Genomic DNA, 20,412 nt, shown 5'->3' on the forward strand with positions numbered 1-20,412 from the left:
TGTTTGCAAGTTAATACAGCAGGCAGCCCTTAGTGTAAATAATTAAGAAATTTTATCTAATGTGGAACATTTGGATGTAGTTGACTTCTCTAAGGGTGTTGAACAGCTACAGAACTATTATATGTACAGGTAATCCTCAGTAGCACTTCACCAAGGCTAATATAAGCAATGAGATATGACCTTGCCTCCTTCAGACAAGTAAAAGGAAGTTTAAGCAAATCATAGAAAATGTCACTCTCACCCTGGAAATTCACTGGAAATTACTGTTTTTTTTAAATGTCATCACTTCTTATTATCATCACGTGGAACTTTTCAGCAGGAGTAATTATATTGCAATTAAAGTCTTCGTAGCTCTCAGTGGCTCAGTTGATAACTGACCTACACAGATTAGAAAGGGCCCTCATTCTTTACAGTCAATTGGTGAAAGAGGAGACCAGAGAAGTCATTCTTTACTCTGTTGTAGATTTAAACTGCATTTCAGGTGACACAGAAGTGATCAACCTTGATAAATATAAAATATAAAAATCTAAACGTAAAAACAATTTGTAGTATACCTTTCAAGTTGTGAAAAGGAAAAAATAAATGTTTCAAAAATAATTCAAGCTCTGCATTCTCTTGGGAAGTTTCCCGGAATAGGATGGATTTAGGAGGCATATGGGGAGGTAAATCCCCTAAAGGTCATATTGGATTGGGATCCGAACATTATCCTGCCCTCTTCTAACTTGCACTTGAGCAGATTTGAATGCGATCCCCCCAATGCATCTTGTCGGTTAAGGCGTTTAAATATTCCAGTAAGCAATTATCTGTTTTAACCATGGATTCTAGATTTAACAGGCAATAGATCTATTTCATGAGTTGTGCGGGACTCGCTATGGCCATTGAAGCGAGTGAGCATGCAGGAGTTCTACTTAATGAAACTGGCAAGTTGTCATCAGCCTTTGCTCAGTGAAATGGAGAAGCTCCTATTATGACCAGATAAGAGACTGCTGCTCACATCACACCTCGGAGTGCTTTCAGTACTTGACAAGTAATTGCCAACTTCTTAAAAGTTACTTTACCTGTCTAGCACATCACTCACCTTCAGCTGCACTTCCCTGCTGCCAGCCTTCACCATGACATGGGAGCAGCTTACACAGCTTTACCTTGCACCACTGACAAAGAGCAGGGGGAGCACCAATGCATATAACACCACCAGTAGCATGAGCAACGCTAACCTTTTCCTCAGCCAAATGCTACTTCCCAGGGCATAGGGGATGGCCACAGAGATTCAGCTCCAAGGAGGCATGACCATCAATACAATGTTTACATTGGGGATCAGTTCTCTCAACATGTATGAGCATCACCTTCATTGGAGGTTTTCAAGGCACGTCATTGCTGACATCTGCAGTCTCTTGGAATAAGACCTCCTTCTCGGTGGGTGAGGTGGACACGCATTGCCAGTGGCTGTCATTGTAAGGCCCCAGGCCTGCTCTCTGTCTCTCCCTGAGGTTGTTTGCCCTCTTTTCCTTGAAGCAGAGAAAGCAAAGAGAGTGTTGGTAAGAGTTTGTGTGGATAGCAGGGAAGTGCAACATTCATGGAGGATGACTGTGAGGCATGCGTACGAGAGGATAATAGGATGAGGGTGAGTGTGAGTGCTGACTGCTTAGAAATGGAAGTGAGATGCCTGGAGAAAGAAGAATGAGTGGAGCTGCAAGGAAAGATATTCTGAGTAGTGCTCTGCAGAGGAATACCGGGAAAGTCAGAGTATGGGGTTTGACACCTGAAATTGTTATGCCACTCACCTTAACTGCCACCCAGATGTCCTGGACCCTCTTGGGAAACTATCTCCAGTTGGAAGGTCCACACTTCTGTTGCTGAATTCCTTGGTCAGTTCCTTGCATGTCTACTTGGTTGGAGAGGTATGCTCACTTCACTGCAGTCCCTCAGATCCTGCAGCAGGACCGTTAAGTAAGGGTGAGAGGGACAACCTTCCTACATGTCCTCTCCATTCTTACGATTGCTGCAGCCACAAGAATCCATGTCCTGTTCAACAATTCTAACCCCCTTCCACAAACATTAACTCCCTCCACCACTGAAGAACAGTGGCATCAGTGTCTACCATCTAAAAGATGCACTGTAGGAACTCACCAAGGTTCCATAGACAGCACCTTCCAAACCCTCGATCACTATCATTTAGAAGGACAAGAGCAGTAGATAGATATCTCAAACACCACCACCTGGTGGTTCACTCAACATCCTGACTTGGAAATATATCGCTACTCCTTCACTGCCACTGGCTCACAATCCTGGAACTCCCTCCCTCCCTGTAGTTACACCTATACCACATGGACTGCAGCGGTTCAAGAAGAAGCTCACTACCACCATTTTGAGGGAAACTGGGGATGGACAAGAAACGTGTAGAGCTTGCTCCTGCCATGTTATCCTGGACTGATATGTCTGACTGATGTGGGAAGACGATGAGTTTCATCTTGTTAGTTGCTTCACCACCTGTTAAAGACTCAGTCTTGCTAACTCATTCAGGACTTGGCAAGCTTGGTTAGTGGTGATATTACTCAGCTACTCTTGGTGTGCATGGTAATGCAGTGATTATGATATCAAACAAGCTTCTGAGATGTACCATGGCTGCTTGTGATGTTGGAATTCAATAAATATTTGTAATAGAGTTCAGTTGTCATTAAAAACAGGAGTGATTGATTAATGTCTTTTTGAGAAGGGGATTTGTTCACCCTATTCAGTCTGACACATATGTGTTTCCATTAAACACTGCAAATTTGACTTTATATGGTCCAGCATGTCACTTTGCTGTGCAAACAGTCAAAGGGATGCAAAATATGTTTTTAAATATTGCATTAACCTATTGGTAATTACCCAGCTATTCTATAAGGACAAGAGTCAGGCAGTCAACTGACACAGTCCTGAAATACCTCTTCACTACTATCTGGGAATTATTCCCCAAATTAGGAGAGGTGCCCTATAGACTAGTCAAGGAACAAGCTGACCTTGTGATACTCAGGGTCACCCCTCTTGGTTCTAGCTTGTCTCAAGTTCAAGGAAGACCTACCAGAGGTGGGCATAGAATGATTTGAGGTGGCAATAGCTCTTGGCATCTCCAAAATGACTTTGAAACCCATGAAGCATTATAGTTTTAGGTTACAAAATACCAAAGAACCTTTTGCTGATCACCTATCCCCACCTCCCAAATGGACCTTTCAGTATTGTTCCATGTTGAACACCATCACTTGGAGGAAGCAATGAAAGGAGTAAAGACACAATTTAGTTAGAGTCACCTTTTTATTTCAACATGTCAGTAGATTTTACAAAAGCTTTGCATACATGTATATGCTTTTGATCCTGTGCTCAACTATGCCACATACCTCATATGTCAGGATATTCATTACAAATTAATCTGTTCTTACTGGAAGGATATGAGAATCCCTCGCACACAACTGTTGGATATAAAGGTTGAGTATCCCACATTCGAAATTCGAAAAGCTCTGAAATCCACACTTCTTCAGCGTCGGCTTTTCCTAGCACTATAATCCCGGTCCTGTGGCTGAACACACGTGCGTGTGTGTATCCTTCCATTTGATAGCACGAAGCCGCTTGCCCCCCCCCCCCCCCCCCCCCGGGCCTCAGACACAGCACCATCTGGCGACTCTGAGCAGCATCCGAGGGTCTTTACAACTTGGTATTCCAAAATTTTTTAAATTACTGAATCCGTGACACTCTCAGCCCCGAGCATTTCTAATAAGGGATACTCAACCTGTAATACAAAGATTTTTACCGCATAGCTTCAGTCTGAATTGTATACTTGAATTTTCTTCTTTAAAAAAAATGCCATTATGCTTTCATTGTTTTTGACTTAGTGTCAATTTTTGCTTGATCATGTTTGTGTGAAATGTCTTTGGATGTTTCCTATGTACATGGCAATATTTGAATACAAATTGAACCTGTTATTGGTAAATTCCAAAGGAATATTATGTAAAATATAAAAGTATTTCATGACTAGTTTGAAGTTGAAAAACTAGCTTCTTCAGAGTTCTCAACGAGCTTTGTTTTCACCCCTCTTAAGATTGTTCCCAGCAGCCTCGGGCTGCATATTTTTTCACAAAAGCCACACAGCTGTTACTAAGAATAAGAAACCTGCATAATGTTGCGTATTTCCTCCTCCTCATTTTTATGTTTCAAGAACTGTTTGTGTTATGATTTGGGAATAATTGCGCTCAGCCTTTGAGGACTGTGTGACAGCAACTTTTGAATTTGTTTTCTTGCTTAACACGTCAAAAAGGAAGTCTTTTAACTAATTCCTAAAAATCAGCAAGTAAAGTACAGGACAGCAGATTATTTTAATTTTTTAATTGGTAACGTTTTGAATGATTGCTGTGGAAGTCTTCAAATGCTATGTGGCTTCTCTTTTGCTGTACTTTTTCCCTTCCATTCTACCTCTTTATTTTCCCATTCATGTTTGTAACTTATTCTTCTTTGTATTTCTGCCTTTCCCCCTGCATTCCTTCTTTTCAATTTAACCTCCAATTTGTTTTCTCACGTTGTGCTTTTTCTCTCTTCCTTGTTGGTCATTGTTTTTCTAAGTTCCTTGTGATTTCTTCTTTTTACTTGTTAAACCCTAGCATTTTGAATTTACAGGCAATGCTAGAGAGGTGCCCTGCCCCTTTCCTCCCGTTTGGAATTTTCAGCCCAGTTTTCGCTCAAGATGCTTTGCCACTTAAAAGGTCTGCTTTCAGTTCTGAACTTCAACTCCACACTCCACACTGTGAATCACTGTCTGGGGACAATGGTGACGTTAATCTCTTCAGAATGGCTCTATCATTCCTCTGTTAGTCTCCTTTACTCGCTCACACCATTAACAACCCCCTGGCTATGCTACTGCTCCTTGCATGTTTAGAGAGAACCTCACCCTCACTGTCGGAGATTCTTAATCACTGTGGCATGCCTAATGATGTTTTTGCATTAAGAATGTTACCACATTTTCTACCGAAAAGCTTACTTACCGTTCCCCATGTAGCTAAAATGTGAATGAACTATTAGGAAAATAATTAAATGTAATATGTTCATTCCACCACTGAGCGGTTGCTGGTGTTTGCTGCTTGCCTATAGAACTATAAAAGAAAAGTTTACAGAGGCAATGTTCAGGTGGATTACAACTTGATTCTGGTTTTAATTTTGCTTTAGTTTCTACATCAAGCTCACGTGACTTTCTTTTTAAATCACAATGATTGTGGTTCAGATGGTAATTTACAATGAACTATGACAACAGATTAAGTTATGAGTGCAGCATCAGTTAATGCAGACAAAAACATGCGGTGCCCCCAGTGACTTTAAGGCGCTACTTGTAGTAGAGTGTAGTACTTAACCACTCAGATCAGAATATCTCACCTTCAAGTTAACTGATCTACGCCAAGACAGCAATTAGGTTGCAAGAAATTCCCCCAGTGCCCATAGGCCTGGGACAAAAGAATCAGTTATGGTACCTGTTTCACATCGCTATCCAGTGACTGTATGTAAAAAAAGGTGCATATGTTTACCTCTGTAGCTGTTTAATGAGGACAGAATTGGTCTTGGCTCTGATGGTCATGCTTAAATAGGTTACTAATACTCTTGGTTAATACATGAGGAATAACCAGGTGAGATAGTAGAGGACTTCCATACTCTAACAAAGAGTCAGTGCCTTGTAGCTGTAAATGCTGCACAGTGCATTACCGTATGTCTTCAGTGAAGACATCAGTTCCTAACTTTGGTCAATCTGAATCTAAATGACGAGGCAGGGAACAAAATGGAATTTAAAATTCTTTCACAGAATGTGTGCATCACTGGCAAGACCAGCATTTATTGACCAACCTTAACTGAGTTACTCGCTAGGCCATTTCAGAAGGCAGCTTAGAGTCAACCACATTCTGCAAGACCAGGCTACGGGTGGAAAATTACCTTCCCTTAAAGGACATTACTGAACCAAATGGGTTCTTATGACAATCAGTAGTAGTTTCAAGGTCACCATGACTAGTTTAATTCAAGAATTTTTAATATTTATATATCATTTTAAATATTTTATTTATTGTGATATATTTATATATTTTAATTAATTTAATAAAATTCAATTCCACAAGCTTCCACAGTGGGATTTGAGCCCTAGTCCCCAGAGCATTCGCCTGAGCCTCTGGATTACTAGCCCAGTGACATTATGCTATGTCACAATCTTACATAAGAACTAGGAGCAGGAGTAGACCATCTGGCCCCTCGAGCCTGCTCTGCCATTCAATGAGATCATGGCTGATCTTTTGTGGACTCAGCTCCACTTTCCGGCCCGAACACCATAACCCTTAATCCCTTTATTCTTCAAAAAACTATCTATCTTTACCTGGCCTGGATACCTGTGAAAGGATGTTCTTTTTTCTTTTTTTTAGACAATTTTATTGAGGTATTTTTTGGCATTGCAAACAGTAACAATATACATTAGTATGCAGATTCCAATTACAAAAAACATAGTGAAAATAACAGTACCTCTCTCGCAAATAGACCCGCCTATTCTTCCCCCCCTACTCTACACTATTCTAACCCCCCCCCCCCCCCCCCCCCCGCCCACCCCAGGATGTTCCTTTTTCTGATGAACGAACCTTTTATTCTTTCTGTACAGCAGCTGGATTATGATTACTCTGTATTCCAAGCCAGCTAGAGTGTTGGAGGATGTTAGCATTGGAATTATAATAGCTGTAAAACCATCACTTATCTCCTCCTCTATTTCTTGTACTCGCACACCAGCCAAACTTCCAGTGATAACGATTTTCATTCACAAAACACATTGGTAGTTAAAATTTCAGAATGAATTGGACAATAAAAATTAAGCACAGTGGGAATAATTCTACCCAAAACTGATAGAATCAGGTCAAATGCGAGATTTACATACTTTTACACTTCATTGTAGTCAATGGAGAATAAAGTTGAATAAGTTGCAAACCAGTATTTGACCCGATCCCATCAGTTTTCCATGGGGCTGATTGGGTTAATCATTCAGTTAAAATAATTAGGTCCTGGAATTTTTGTATTTCACTGACGTCTCTGTTTCTGACAGTCGGGTTAGGGAAATTTTAGTGCATTAAAATTACAGTTGGGTTTATGTGAGGTGGAGGCACATTGCTCCCTGAACTTAGCATTGAGTTGGAATCTCACAATCATTGCCTTTCGTTAACCTGTGTAGTGTAGTATTTGAAAAAAATTCTGTGATTGATTGAATGCTTGTTCTCTTCTCTGATAACATCTCAGTGCCTCAGTTAAAGGGTATTGTTCATCACAGGTAGGTGAACATACGAATTTTGCAATTCTTTTCAGTTTTGTTTTCAAGTGTGCTGTAGATTGACAGACTGAAGAAGGGTATAGATATATTGCTATTTTACATTGTGAGATTGTTGGTTGAAATACACCAAGCACCCTTTGAGTCTTATCGCGGTGCAAGAAAGAGAGAAATGTTAGAAAAAAAGATGTTTCACGTTTGCAATAATTTGTGCAGGAAATACCTATCCGGTTTCATTATGTACGAACACATTGAGGAGTTTAATTTCCTTCGCACAATCATGACAAATTTCTTTTTGGTTTTGGTACCTCTGTCATTACCCTGATATAGGTTGACAGCTATGCTAAAATAGGGATTTTACAAGTTCATCAAGCAGTGCCCTACCAAAGGAAATTAAACTCAGTTTTTAATGATCCTTTAAGGACCAGTAGAATTTCTGCACCTTGAGCATGAAGTAACACGGATTAGAACGTTTTCATTTTTTCAGCAGTATTATGTTTGGATTTATACTTTGCTGTTGTTTTGTTTTCTTTCTTATTGTACTCCAGCTTATACTAGAAAAATAATTTTAAACTAAACTAAAATTATTTTTGGACCTATCTCCTGCTGCTCCAGACCTTAAAATAATCTTTCAGTTTTCCAAGTTATAGGCCCTTCCATCCTCTCACTTCCTGCTGTGGATGGATCAAGGCGATAAAGGCACCGTGTGAGGTGGAGGTGATCCATACAAAACTGGAAGATCCCAGGGTCAATTGCTACTTTGTGCCAATCTAATCTAGGGTAGTAGTGTGGTGATATTTAGTCTCCACAATCCTGGGCCACAAAGGTAACAGAAAGTACAATGTCCCTGATCACTTTTCTTATAAACTGCATGAGAGTAGGTGTGGACAAAAATAGGCTGAACTGTAATCTTTCCATGGTCAATTTAAGTCACCTAATTCTTGCTTACATAAGAATAGCCACATGGATGAGGTATCAGAGTACAACTGGCACTTTTGCAAGTGTCAACATCAGGACAATTTTATTAGACAGTGTGGAAAAGTAAATATTGCGCAAATTTCTATCCTTTTAAAATTTGGAACCCAGATCTGTCTCAACTGGAGCTGAGAAAGGAGGTCTGTGCTGTGGTTTTTTTTGGAATGTCAGATGAACTATTTACTATAATCAATCAAATGCTAGTTTTTGTAGAGGCACTTTACACCCTCTCTGAACTTCTGAGGGAAGCTTTTGCTGATGGGGCAATTAGACCCCAGTAAATTGAAACATGTTTACGACCATTGAATATGTTTTTAGTTTACTGACATCAATTAAGTGATTCAGAGAAAAATTGCTCTGATTTTGAAGTATTGATGCAGACAACATATGTTAATAGAGATTTATTTTGGCTCATCTGTTTCCTGTACAATTGTAAAGGTTTTTTTTTTGAATGAATCGATAATTTGCTCGAAATATTATGCTGTTCTTTTTTAATGTCATTGCATATTGTAAACATAATTATTTATCCTTTAAAAGCCACATAGTTAAGTCTAGTGATTTGGCTGCATTGTATGTTACCAATATTTAGATTTAGGTCTCTAGGAGAGAAAACAATATCTAAAGCTAGTGTAGCTGCCCACAGCACACTTGGACAGTTGTTAAATGATCTATTTCTCACAGATTCTGACATTTTGGTTCGCTTTCTGTATTTGTTTTTTGATTACCTGGTAGCAGCAATCCCAGTTGGCATCGTCAACGGAGAGAAAAGGTCACTTTGATACAGGAGAAAGTGAGGAGGAGAAAGAGGAGCTTAAAGAAGTGGGCTACAGAACAAGATCGTGCTCCGCTAGTCTCAGTACAGCATTTTCAGACAATGTGAATGAAGAACGTGTTGTATCCTCCAGCCTTGGACAGAGCAGGTTGATGATTTAACATTGCATCTGTTTCTGGCATTATATGTTTATTGGTATATATTACAGAAGTCAATTCAAACGTTTTTGTCAAAAAAAGAAGGAATTAATTAAACTACACAAGTTGTTTTTAAAATATCTGTGGTTCCCTGATGGCATGGTTGGTGAAAGCAAGCTGTGCCACTCTGGGTGAATTCCCTGCCCTTGTTGCAGAAACCTCAAAAAAAAATGACGTAATTAATTGTTGCACCATTTTCCTGAGTGTCAGTCATCCTTCTACCAAAGCTGCTGCGGATAAGCAGAATAATCCTCATGGAAATGCACCCTTCAGTGTCACTGTTCACCAATGAGCAATTAATTGACTGCTTATTCAAGGTATGAGAGTGCACCTCTGCTACATGGAACTGTACACCAACATGAATCAGCAGTTTTAAGAGAAAATAAAAATTTATTATTGACATGCCAGTATGATAACCTGGTGATAACCTGACAGGGATGGCAATATATGCTGGCCATTTCAGCAACGTTCACATTCCATGAAGCAATAAAAGAGAATTCTGCAGAAAAATTCTAATGACTTAAAAACTAAGTGAAAGATGACTGGTATATGAACTGTTGTAAAATAACATTTGTGATTAATTTCCTCCCCATAATAACAAACAGAATAACTTTTGTGATAAATTTCTTCCCCTTAGTAACAAACGAAAACAGAGCCCAAGAAGTAAGAACCAGAATAATAAACGTTTTAAAGAAAGCGCAGGAAGATTAGCGATTCCAGGTACTCCTGAGGCAACCCAATCATTGGAATATGAAATGGTGAATTCCACCAGAGAAAGCAGCAGCAGCAGCAGTGATGATGACCTCATCATCATAGATGATGCAGGTATGCACGGGACCAAAGACAGTATTACTCAGCAAAGGACCAAGCAAGAAAAAACAGAACCAATTGAGTTCTCTAGCCTCACAGAAGATAGTTATGACAACGATATTGTTAAGGAGAATGGTTCTAATAATGGTAGGCCAGTTAATCATGTTTCTGCAGAAAAAGTACTTATTTCAGAAGGAACACAGACCAATAAACTTGCTGTCATAAAGAAAATTGAAATAACTTCCAGTGGCATGAATGAGTCCACGAACCCCACTTCTAATACGGGATGTCAAGGAGATGTTTCAACACACAAAGTTCATGAGATTGATTTGAATACAACAAAGAAGTATACGGCCGCCACTGTACAGTTTCTGGAGAATCAACTGGATTATGCAAGGAAATTATTAGATGAAAGAACCACAGAAAGAGATTGCTTTAAAAAAGAAAATGAGGATCAGTCTATCACAATAGAGCAAATAACGAAACAACTGCTAGAGTACCACGAAATCGAAAGACAGCAACAAGGCAAAACTACAGAGAGACCGTGCATAATAAAAAATATGGAGGTTATTGGGCCTGAAAGCTGGAACCTTGAGGAAATTAGGGCATATTCCATAAAAGTAATGCAAGAACGTGATGCTTTGGCCCAGCAGTTAGAAGATGCAGTAAAGAGAATGGAAAACTGCTCGTCAGAAAGGAATCAATTGAAAGAACAGGCAAGTACCTGCTTAGTTTGAAAGCTGATAGAAGAGAAAGGCTCAACAATAGGACAAAGGCTGAATATTTGCGATAAATTACAAAGGCTGCAATTGCATTCCACTGACAGACAGAAAGGAATAACATTTTTCTTAAAACAAATTTTAAAATTGGTCCATAAAGTTTTGAGAACGTACAAATTGGGAGCAGGAGTAGGCCACTCGGCCCTTCGAGTCTGCTCGGCTATTCAGTAAGATCATGGCTGATCTAATCTTGACCTCCACATTCTTGTCTATCTCCGATTACCTTTCAACTCGTTGCTTATCAAAATATTTTAGCTCTGCCTTAAAAATATTTAAAACTATGATTCCACTGCCTTTTGAGGAAGAGAGTTCCAAAGACTCAGCGCTCTGAGTGAGAAAAATTCTCCTTATCTCTGTCCTAAATGGGCAACCCCTTATTTAACAGTGGCCTCAAGTACTAGATTCCACAAGTGGAAACATTGACCCTATCAAGACACATCAGATTCTTGTATGTTTCAATCATGTCACCTCTTATTCTTCCAAACTCCAGTGGATACAGGCCTAGCGTGTCCAACCTTTCCTCATAAGACAACCTGCCCAATGAAGGTATTACTTTAGCAAACCTTCTCTGAACTGTTTCCAAAGCAATCATACCCTTCCTTAAATAAGGAGATCAGTACTGTACACCAAACTCCAGATGTGGTAACTACGCCAATGCCCTAAAACATAACCTTCCTACTTTAATATAAAATTTCCCTCATAATAAATGACAGCATTCTATTAGCTTTCCTAATTACTTACTGTAATTAGGTTTTTGTGAAAGCCACTATGAATATAATTTTAATAATAAAATATTATACCTTTACAAATCAAAGTTGAAATATATTGTACAAGTTAAATCGCAAAATTTTCTATAATTCATCTGCCTTCATTAATAATATGTATTTTTTTTCCAAACAGCTCATATCCTTGCACCATATGGCTTCTCATTTTTATCCCAAGTGCAATATTTTGTAGATAGTTAAGTTTAAGTTATTTTCCTAATAGTGCTGTTAAGAACCCCACTGATGTTAAGTGCAATGGTATCCCCAAACCCAGAACAGTAACTTGGAATACTGGTTCTTAGTAATGTAGGTTATCAATTTGGTATCCTGTGAGAAAAGATATGCAAATCAGGGAGGAATAATCCAGTTGTTTTGTTAACAATTAATAACAATTAATTAACTTAAAGGAAAAGCACATGACAAGAAGTCCTATAATACACACAACAGTACACTTAACTACACTGACGGCTAAGCATACGCTTAACTACACTGACGGCTATGCATACGCTTAACTACACTGACGGCTATGCATAGGCTTAACTACACTGACGGCTATGCAGACATAAGAACATAAGAACTAGGAGCAGGAGTAGGCCATCTGGCCCCTCGAGCCTGCTCCGCCATTCAATTAGACCATGGCTGATCTTTTGTGGACTCAGCTCCACTTTCCGGCCCGAACACCATAACCCTTAATCCCTTTATTCTTCAAAAAACTATCTATCTTTACCTTAAAAACATGTAATGAAGGAGCCTCAACTGCTTCACTGGGCAAGGAATTCCATAGATTCACAACCCTTTGGGTGAAGAAGTTCCTCCTAAACTCAGTCCTAAATCTACTTCCCCTTATTTTGAGGCTATGCCCCCTAGTTCTGCTGTCACCCGCCAGTGGAAACAACCTGCCCGCATCTATCCTATCTATTCCCTTCATAATTTTAAATGTTTCTATAAGATCCCCCCTCATCCTTCTAAATTCCAACGAGTACAGTCCCAGTCTACTCAACCTCTCCTCATAATCCAACCCCTTCAGCTCTGGGATTAACCTAGTGAATCTCCTCTGCACACCCTCCAGTGCCAGTACGTCCTTTCTCAAGTAAGGAGACCAAAACTGAACACAATACTCCAGGTGTGGCCGCACTAACACCTTATACAGTTGCAACATAACCTCCCTAGTCTTAAACTCCATCCCTCTAGCAATGAAGGACAAAATTCCATTTGCCTTCTTAATCACCTGTTGCACTTGTAAACCAACCTTCTGTGACTCATGCACTAGCACACCCAAGTCTCTCTGAACAGCGGCATGCTTTAATATTTTATCGTTTAAATAATAATCCCGTTTGCTGTTATTCCTACCAAAATGGATAACCTCACATTTGTCAACATTGTATTCCATCTGCCAGACCCGAGCCCATTCACTTAACCTATCCAAATCCCTCTGCAGACTTCCAGTATCCTCTGCACTTTTCGCTTTACCACTCATCTTAGTGTCATCTGCAAACTTGGACACATTGCCCTTGGTCCCCAACTCCAAATCATCAATGTAAATTGTGAACAATTGTGGGCCCAACACGGATCCCTGAGGGACACCACTAGCTACTGATTGCCACCAGAGAAACACCCATTTATCCCAACTCTTTGCTTTCTATTAATTAACCAATCCTCTATCCATGCTACTACTTTACCCTTAATGCCATGCATCTTTATCTTATGCAGCAACCTTTTGTGTGGCACCTTGTCAAAGGCTTTCTGGAAATCCAGATATACCACATCCATCGGCTCCCCGTTATCTACTGCACTGGTAACGTCCTCAAAAAATTCCACTAAATTAGTTAGGCATGACCTGCCTTTAACGAACCCATGCTGCGTCTGCCCAATGGGACAATTTCTATCCAGATGCCTCGCAATTTCTTCCTTGATGATAGATTCCAGCATCTTCCCTAATACCGAAGTTAAACTCACTGGCCTATAATTTCCTGCTTTCTGCCTACCTCCTTTTTTAAACAGTGGCGTCACGTTTGCTAATTTCCAATCCACCGGGACCACCCCAGAGTCTAGTGAATTTCGGTAAATTATCACTAGTGCATCTGCAATTTCCCTAGCCATCTCTTTTAGCACTCTGGGATGCATTCCATCAGGGCCAGGAGACTTGTCTACCTTTAGCCCCATTAGCTTGCCCATCACTCCCTCCTTAGTGATAACAATCCTCTCAAGGTCCTCACCTGTCATAGCCTCATTTCTATCAGTCGCTGGCATGTTATTTGTGTCTTCCACTGTGAAGACCGACCCAAAAAACCTGTTCAGTTCCTCAGCCATTTCCTCATTTCCCATTATTAAAACTCCCTTCTCATCCTCTAAAGGACCAATATTTACCTTAGCCACTCTTTTTTGTCTTATATATTTGTAAAAACTTAGAGTATCAGATGAAGTTACCCCTTTGTTCCCAACTACCTATGTTTCCTGATCTCTGAGACGCCCCTTGTTCCCAAACATCATCCAATATTATATAACTCTTTGAGCTAAATCCAGCAGATAATTATCACGCTCAGTTTATTTGCTCATGTTTGGGAAAACCATCTTCAGTTTCAGCGAGAGCGTAATTTTGAATTTGAGTTCTGGATTTTAACTAACTGTCCTTTCAGCAATAAATTGTTTTCAGTGGAGACTGTTTTCTGTAGCTGGACATGGCTGTGATGGTAGCTGCCTCTACTGTGCCACTTTCTCCAGTTATTGTGCTATGGATATATTCTTTCCCTTTGATGTTACCCACCCTGTAAACACTGCTTTTAGCATAGAAGTGCCAATTCCTTTATCTCTCCACTTCGGAGTTACCTCTTCTATACTCCATTGTTTTCCCATTGAGTCACGTAGGTAAATACTTTCTTTTCTCACTAGTATGACAATTCGCATATCAAAACACCCCTTCGGACAGCTGTCCTTATGAATTCCCCTTTTTATTTTGTTTTATCCCAGTTTCATTTCCTAATCTTAATTTTCCCTAATTCTTAACATTGCCAGTAAGATATGTGAAAGAGAGGAATGACATTGAACACTTCATCACCAGGGGCTGGTTTAGCTCACTGGGCTAAATCGCTGGCTTTTAAAGCAGACTAAGCAGGCCAGCAGCACGGTTCGATTCCCGTATCAGCCTCCCCGGATAGGCGCCGGAATGTGGCGACTAGGGGCTTTTCACAGTAACTTCATTGAAGCCTACTCGTGACGATAAGCGATTTTCATTTCATTTCATTTCATCATATCCATTTTTTTTTCAGTTCCAGTCAGGTCTTTTCTGCAATAAACCTTAAGTAAATCACAGATTTGTTTCTCGATAAGCATTGTCAAACTTTCCAAGTGCGATCTAAGAGGACAAGAGTGAGTTCTTTCATCAGACTCGGGTAGCAAAGAAAGCTAAATCTGTAAATTACATCAAGTCCTCCCGAGGATCTTCCTCTTTATTTTCCCATTCAGAAAATCAGACCATGATCAGACCAAATCAGAATCATGACCATGGAAGGGATATATCTAAGGTTTGGTCAAAATATTCCATTTGCCCTGCCAGAATATGTTTCAAAACCAAAGTAATATCCAGTAAGAATGTGGAAAATCTAAACATTCCATTTCAGACTTTGATCCATATATTCAGCAGATGGATCAAAAATATGGTGTGCAATTGATTCCTAAAACTCAACATTAGGGAAGCAGGAACACACTTTGTTGCCGGTTCATGATTGGATAGATATCAGCCATCTTGATCTAAATGCTACTGAATCATATACCTGTGTAATTCTGAGAATCCAATGACAAAATAAGTTCTAACTATTCCACATCACAGCAATCTGTGCAGGACTTATCCATGCAACAGGTAATCCAACCAAGAGTGAATAAAATATCCATGTCTTTCAAGGGAACTTAATATTTTTGACTCTTGGATAAGTTTATAAACCTGTATGAGTAGTGATCCAGAAGGTTGATATATCCACCTTAGATGTCAAGATAAGCAGTCTGGTGGGGCTCAATTTTGTATTTAGAAGGAACCTTCTGATTTGGCAGCTTTTTTTCTGTTTGTTATCTATTGGAAACTCTTAAAGTTAAAGAAAACTCTAAAAAAGCTAAAGAAAGTAGTTAACATGGGCAATAACAACTACTGTTTATCTGAAACACATCCATCAAGCTGGCTATATGCCTTGTGTTTAAAACACATTTACTTACATTTAATTATCCACAACAGCTCTAGAAAATTAACACATTTCGAATAAGTGCAGGAATTCTGACGAAGAGTCATATTGGACTTGAAATGTTAGCTCTGTTTCTCTCTCCACGGATGCTGACAGACCTGCTGAGTTTTTCCAGCATTTTCTGTTTTTTTCTAACCTCTGTTCTAACAGCATGAGGTAATGACCTTTTTTTCAGACTTAAAACTCCGTTTTTTTTTAGTTGATGCTATTATCATTTCCATTGGGGCAGCACGGTGGGTCAGTGGTTAGCACTGCTGCCTACGCGCTGAGGTTTAATCCCGGCCCTGGGTCACCGTGTGGAGTTGGCACATTCTCCCCTTGTCTGCATGGGATTCACCCCACTAACCAAAGTTGTGCAGGTTAGGTGGATTGGTCACACTAAATTTCCTCTTAATTTGAAAAAAATAATTGGGTACTCTAAATTTTAAAAATATATATTATCATTTCCATTGTTGAGGACTGTACACCTGATGACACCTTGATAACTATCCTGCGAGGGCACAATCTCAGAAGTCACATTTCAGCAGTCGAGATTCTGGTGAGGTGGATGGTGGCTAATTAAAACATTTTTCCATGCTATTGACAGTATCTTAGTTTTCTTACCATATTCTAAAAACACAGAAGTACCCAGTAATCTTGCTGTGCTAGAAAATTCCTGCTCAGGCCAGTTTACGGTCGTTGAGTTCATGGCAGATGCCATTCAACAATACTGCAGTATCTTAATTTGGGTCTCTCAAGTGATTTACATTTGTAATTTACAGACCAGATTACAATCCAGCGTTTTTACCACAATCCATGCTTTCATAAGAATACCAAGGACATCTGAGACACACATTTGGCTAGAGTTTCTGATTATCTTCATAAACATGTAGAAAAATTGAGTTGACTATTTAGTTTTTTCATCCTCAAGTGCAAGACCTATGTTCACTTTAAATCCACAGTAAGATTTAGCAAGAGATTGGAGTCATGGGGAACCAGTGAATGCTCAGGCGATTGGACACCAATGCAAAATATTCAACAGGATAAGATTCTCGGTGTGTGTTCATTCCAAAGCCATTAACACCTTAAAAAGTATAAATTCATAATTTTGCAACAAATAGAGGCATTTTGAAGATCTGTTCCTGATGTATAAATTGCCTCTTAATTAAAAAATACTCACTATTCTTAAACCACTTAGTCTGCTTTGGAGTTGAGAAGAATGAGAGGTGCCCTTATTGAGATCGAAAGGAATCTCAGGGGGTTTAACAGAGTAGATGTTGAGAGGTTGTTTTCCCTTGTGGGGGAGTCTAGGACCTGAGGGAGTGATCTCAGCGTAAGGGGTCGCCCATTTGAGACAGAGATGAGGACGAATTTCTTCTCTCAGAGGGTAGCGAATCTGTGGAATTTTTAGCACAGACAGCTCTAAAGACTGAGTTGTTCGGTACGTTCAAGACTAAGATGGATAGATTTTTAATCAGTAAGGGAATCCACGATTATGGGGATAAGGCAAGAAAGTGGATTTGAGGATTATATCAAATCAATCATGATCTTATTGAATAGCAGAGCAGACTTGATGGGCCAAATAGCCTACTTCTGCCCCTACGTGTAAGTTGAAGTATAGCTATTTTGTAAGATGCTAAGGAAAGACTGAAGTCATATGAAACAGTTTCAAAAAATATTTTAAAAGGACAGTCTTTATTTTTGATTTTCATCGACTTGCCTTCATTGTATTATATTTCATTTGAAGAATGGAAAATGCCACATTTAAATTGAATAAATGTGCTTTTTTGAGTTATTGAAAGGACTGTAAATGTAAATTGACTCAAAGTAGAGGAAGTAAATTACTCATGTTTTTACAGCTTGGAAACATGGAGCACGAAAGAGACCAATTCAGATTGGAGTGTGAAAAGATGAAACAGGATTTGAAAGCTAACGCAAACAAAAGTGAAGATATTTATTGGACCAAAAAATCAGCTGCTGCGTACAGATACTCTGAGCTGGAGCTAATGCGGACAGAGATTGAAAAATTAAAGGGACAGAAAGTAGAGCTGGAGGAGAAATTGGAAGAGGCCCTGAGGTGTAATGCAGTATATAAAGAAGCATGGAACCCTTCCACCAGCCAAGATGTTGCACAGGCCAACAGGTAATGACAACCCATGCATGGTGGTCAGAAACATTGATACACCATCAATTACCACAAAGATGAGAATAGTGGAACAATCAAGGCTTTATTAAGCAAAGATGTTGTGCCTCCTGTAGTTGGAACCAGAATGGCTGCAGCACAGGAGAGCACACATATTTATACGCCGCCTAATATACGGGCAGTGCCGTAATACATGTAATATACTACGAGTGGTGACTACCACATTCAGCCCCTGTTTTAAAAAAAAGAGTCCGGCGGGGGTGGTGGAAAATGTTACAAGTTAAGTCTGTCAGGGGCCTTGACCCTCCTCTGCAATCGCCTCAGTCCTGGTGGTGATGTGGGCGCCGATTTGGTCACCTGCGACTACGGGAGCGTGTTGTCCTCGTCTTTGTAACTCCTGAGTGGAACCAGTGGGAGGACGGATCCTGCTGGGAGCTGCGGTGAGATTCGCTGGAGGGAGGGCGAATGGCGCAGGGGTGAAAGAGGCAACCGGGGGGGAGGGGCGGCGGTGTCAGGTCGTGGTTGGGGATCCTGCGGGTGCCAAATCCCGGAGGGAGATTGTGTTCTGACGCCCGTCAGGGTGTGTCACATAGGCGTACTGCGGGTTAGCATGCAAGAGGTAGACTTTTTTGACCAAGGGGTCCGACTTATGGGTCCGCACATGCTTCCAAAGGAGGACGGGTCCAGGAACTGTCAGCCATGTTGGGAACGAGACCCCAGAGGTGGACCTCCTGGGGAATGCGAACACACGTTTGTGAGGGGTCTCGTTAGTCGCGGTTCAGAGGAGCGATCGGATGGAGTGGAGCGCGTCGGGGAGGACCTCCTGCCAGTGGGAGACCGGGAGATATTTAGACCGCAGGGCCAGCAGGACGGCCTTCCAGACCATCCCGTTCTCCCTCTCCACCTGTCCTTTTCCCCGGAGTTTGTAGTTGGTTGTCCTGCTAGAGGCGATGCCCTTGCTGAGCAGGAACTGACGCAGCTCATCGCTCATAAAACAAGATGCCCGATCGCTGTGGATGTAGGTGGGGAAACCGAACAGAGTGAAGATGCTGTACTGGACTTTAATTACTGTGGCAGAAGACATATCGGGGCATGGGATGGCAAAAGGGAACCGGGATTACTCATCAACCACGTTCAGAAAGTACGTGTTGTGGTCGGTGGGGGGAGGGGCCCTCTGAAGTCCACGCTGAGGCGTTCAAAAGGGCGGGAGGCCTTCACCAGGTGCGCTCGATCTGGCCGGTAGAAGTGTGGCTTGCACTCTGCGCAGACCTGGCAGTCTCTGGTGACAGTCCTGACCTCAATGGAGTAGGGAGGTTGCCGGCCTTGCTGAAATGGAAGAACCGATGATCTCCGTGTGGCAGAGGTCATAGTGGAGAGCCCGGAGTCGGTCCACTTGTGCGCTGGCACATGTACCGCGGGATAGGGCATCAGGGGGCTTGTTAAGATTCCCCAGGCGATATACAATCTCATAATTATACGTGGAGAGCTCGATCCTCCACCTCAAGATCTTGTCATTTTTGATCTTGCCCCGCTATCAAACATGAAGACAACCGACCGTTGGTCAGTGAGGAGAGTGAATCTCCTGCCGGCCAGGTAATGCTCCAATGCCGCACAGCTTCTACAATGGCTTGGGCCTCCTTTTCGACAGAGGAGTGCCGAATTGCAGAGGCATGGAGGGTGCGGGAAAAGAAGGCCACGGGCCTGCCCGCCTGGTTGAGGGTGGCGGCCAGAGCTACGTCCGATGCATTGTTCTCCACCTGGAAGGGGAGGGACTCGTCGACCGCCTGCATCGTGGCCTTGGAGTTGTCTGCCTTGATGCGGTTGAAGGCCTGGCGGGCCTCAGCGGCCAGGAGGAAAACTGTGGACTGAATGAGTGGGCGGGCCTTGTCCGCATAATTAGGGACCCACTGGGCATAATAGGAGAAAAACCCCAGGCATCGTTTCAGGGCCTTGGGGCAGTGTGGGAGAGGGAGTTCCATGAGGGGGTGCATGCGGTCTGGGTCGGGCCCTCGGACTCCATTTTCCACGACATAGCCAAGGATGGCTAAGCGGTTGGTGCGGAACACACTTTTCTCCTCATTGTATGTGAGATTAAGGAGTTTGGCGGTCTGGAGGAATTTTTGGAGGTTCGCGTCGTGGTCCTGCTGATCGTGGCCGCAGATGGTGACGTCATCTAGGTACAGGAACATGGCCCGCAGTCCATACCGGTTAACCATTCGGTCCATCTCTCGCTGGAAGACCCCGTTAGTGATGCCGAAGGGAACCCGATGGAAGTGATAGAGACGGCCATCTGCTTCGAACGCAGTGTATTGGCTGTCCTCCGGGCAGATGGGGAGCTGGTGGTAGACGGACTTCAAGTCCATTGTGGAAAAGACTCGATACTGCGCAATCTGATTGACCATGTCAGATATGCGTGGGAGGGGCTACGCGTCGAGCTGCGTGTCCCGATTGATGGTCTGAC

General features: G+C 41.5%; 1 protein-coding gene across 1 annotated transcript in view; it reads left to right on the forward strand.

Annotated features, from left to right (window-relative positions):
* LOC119951403 (MORC family CW-type zinc finger protein 3-like) overlaps positions 1-20,412 on the forward strand; it is a 147,601-nt gene that overhangs the window by 100,538 nt on the left and 26,651 nt on the right. Inside the window, exons 14-18 of the mRNA XM_038774562.1 lie at positions 4,645-4,730; positions 7,276-7,306; positions 9,011-9,198; positions 9,885-10,773; positions 17,668-17,951. Of these exons, the coding sequence (XP_038630490.1) occupies positions 4,645-4,730; positions 7,276-7,306; positions 9,011-9,198; positions 9,885-10,773; positions 17,668-17,951 (1,478 nt within the window). The remainder of the gene's footprint in view (positions 1-4,644; positions 4,731-7,275; positions 7,307-9,010; positions 9,199-9,884; positions 10,774-17,667; positions 17,952-20,412) is intronic.

This window comes from Scyliorhinus canicula, chromosome 17 (genome assembly GCF_902713615.1).
Source record: "Scyliorhinus canicula chromosome 17, sScyCan1.1, whole genome shotgun sequence".
NCBI lineage: Eukaryota > Metazoa > Chordata > Chondrichthyes > Carcharhiniformes > Scyliorhinidae > Scyliorhinus > Scyliorhinus canicula.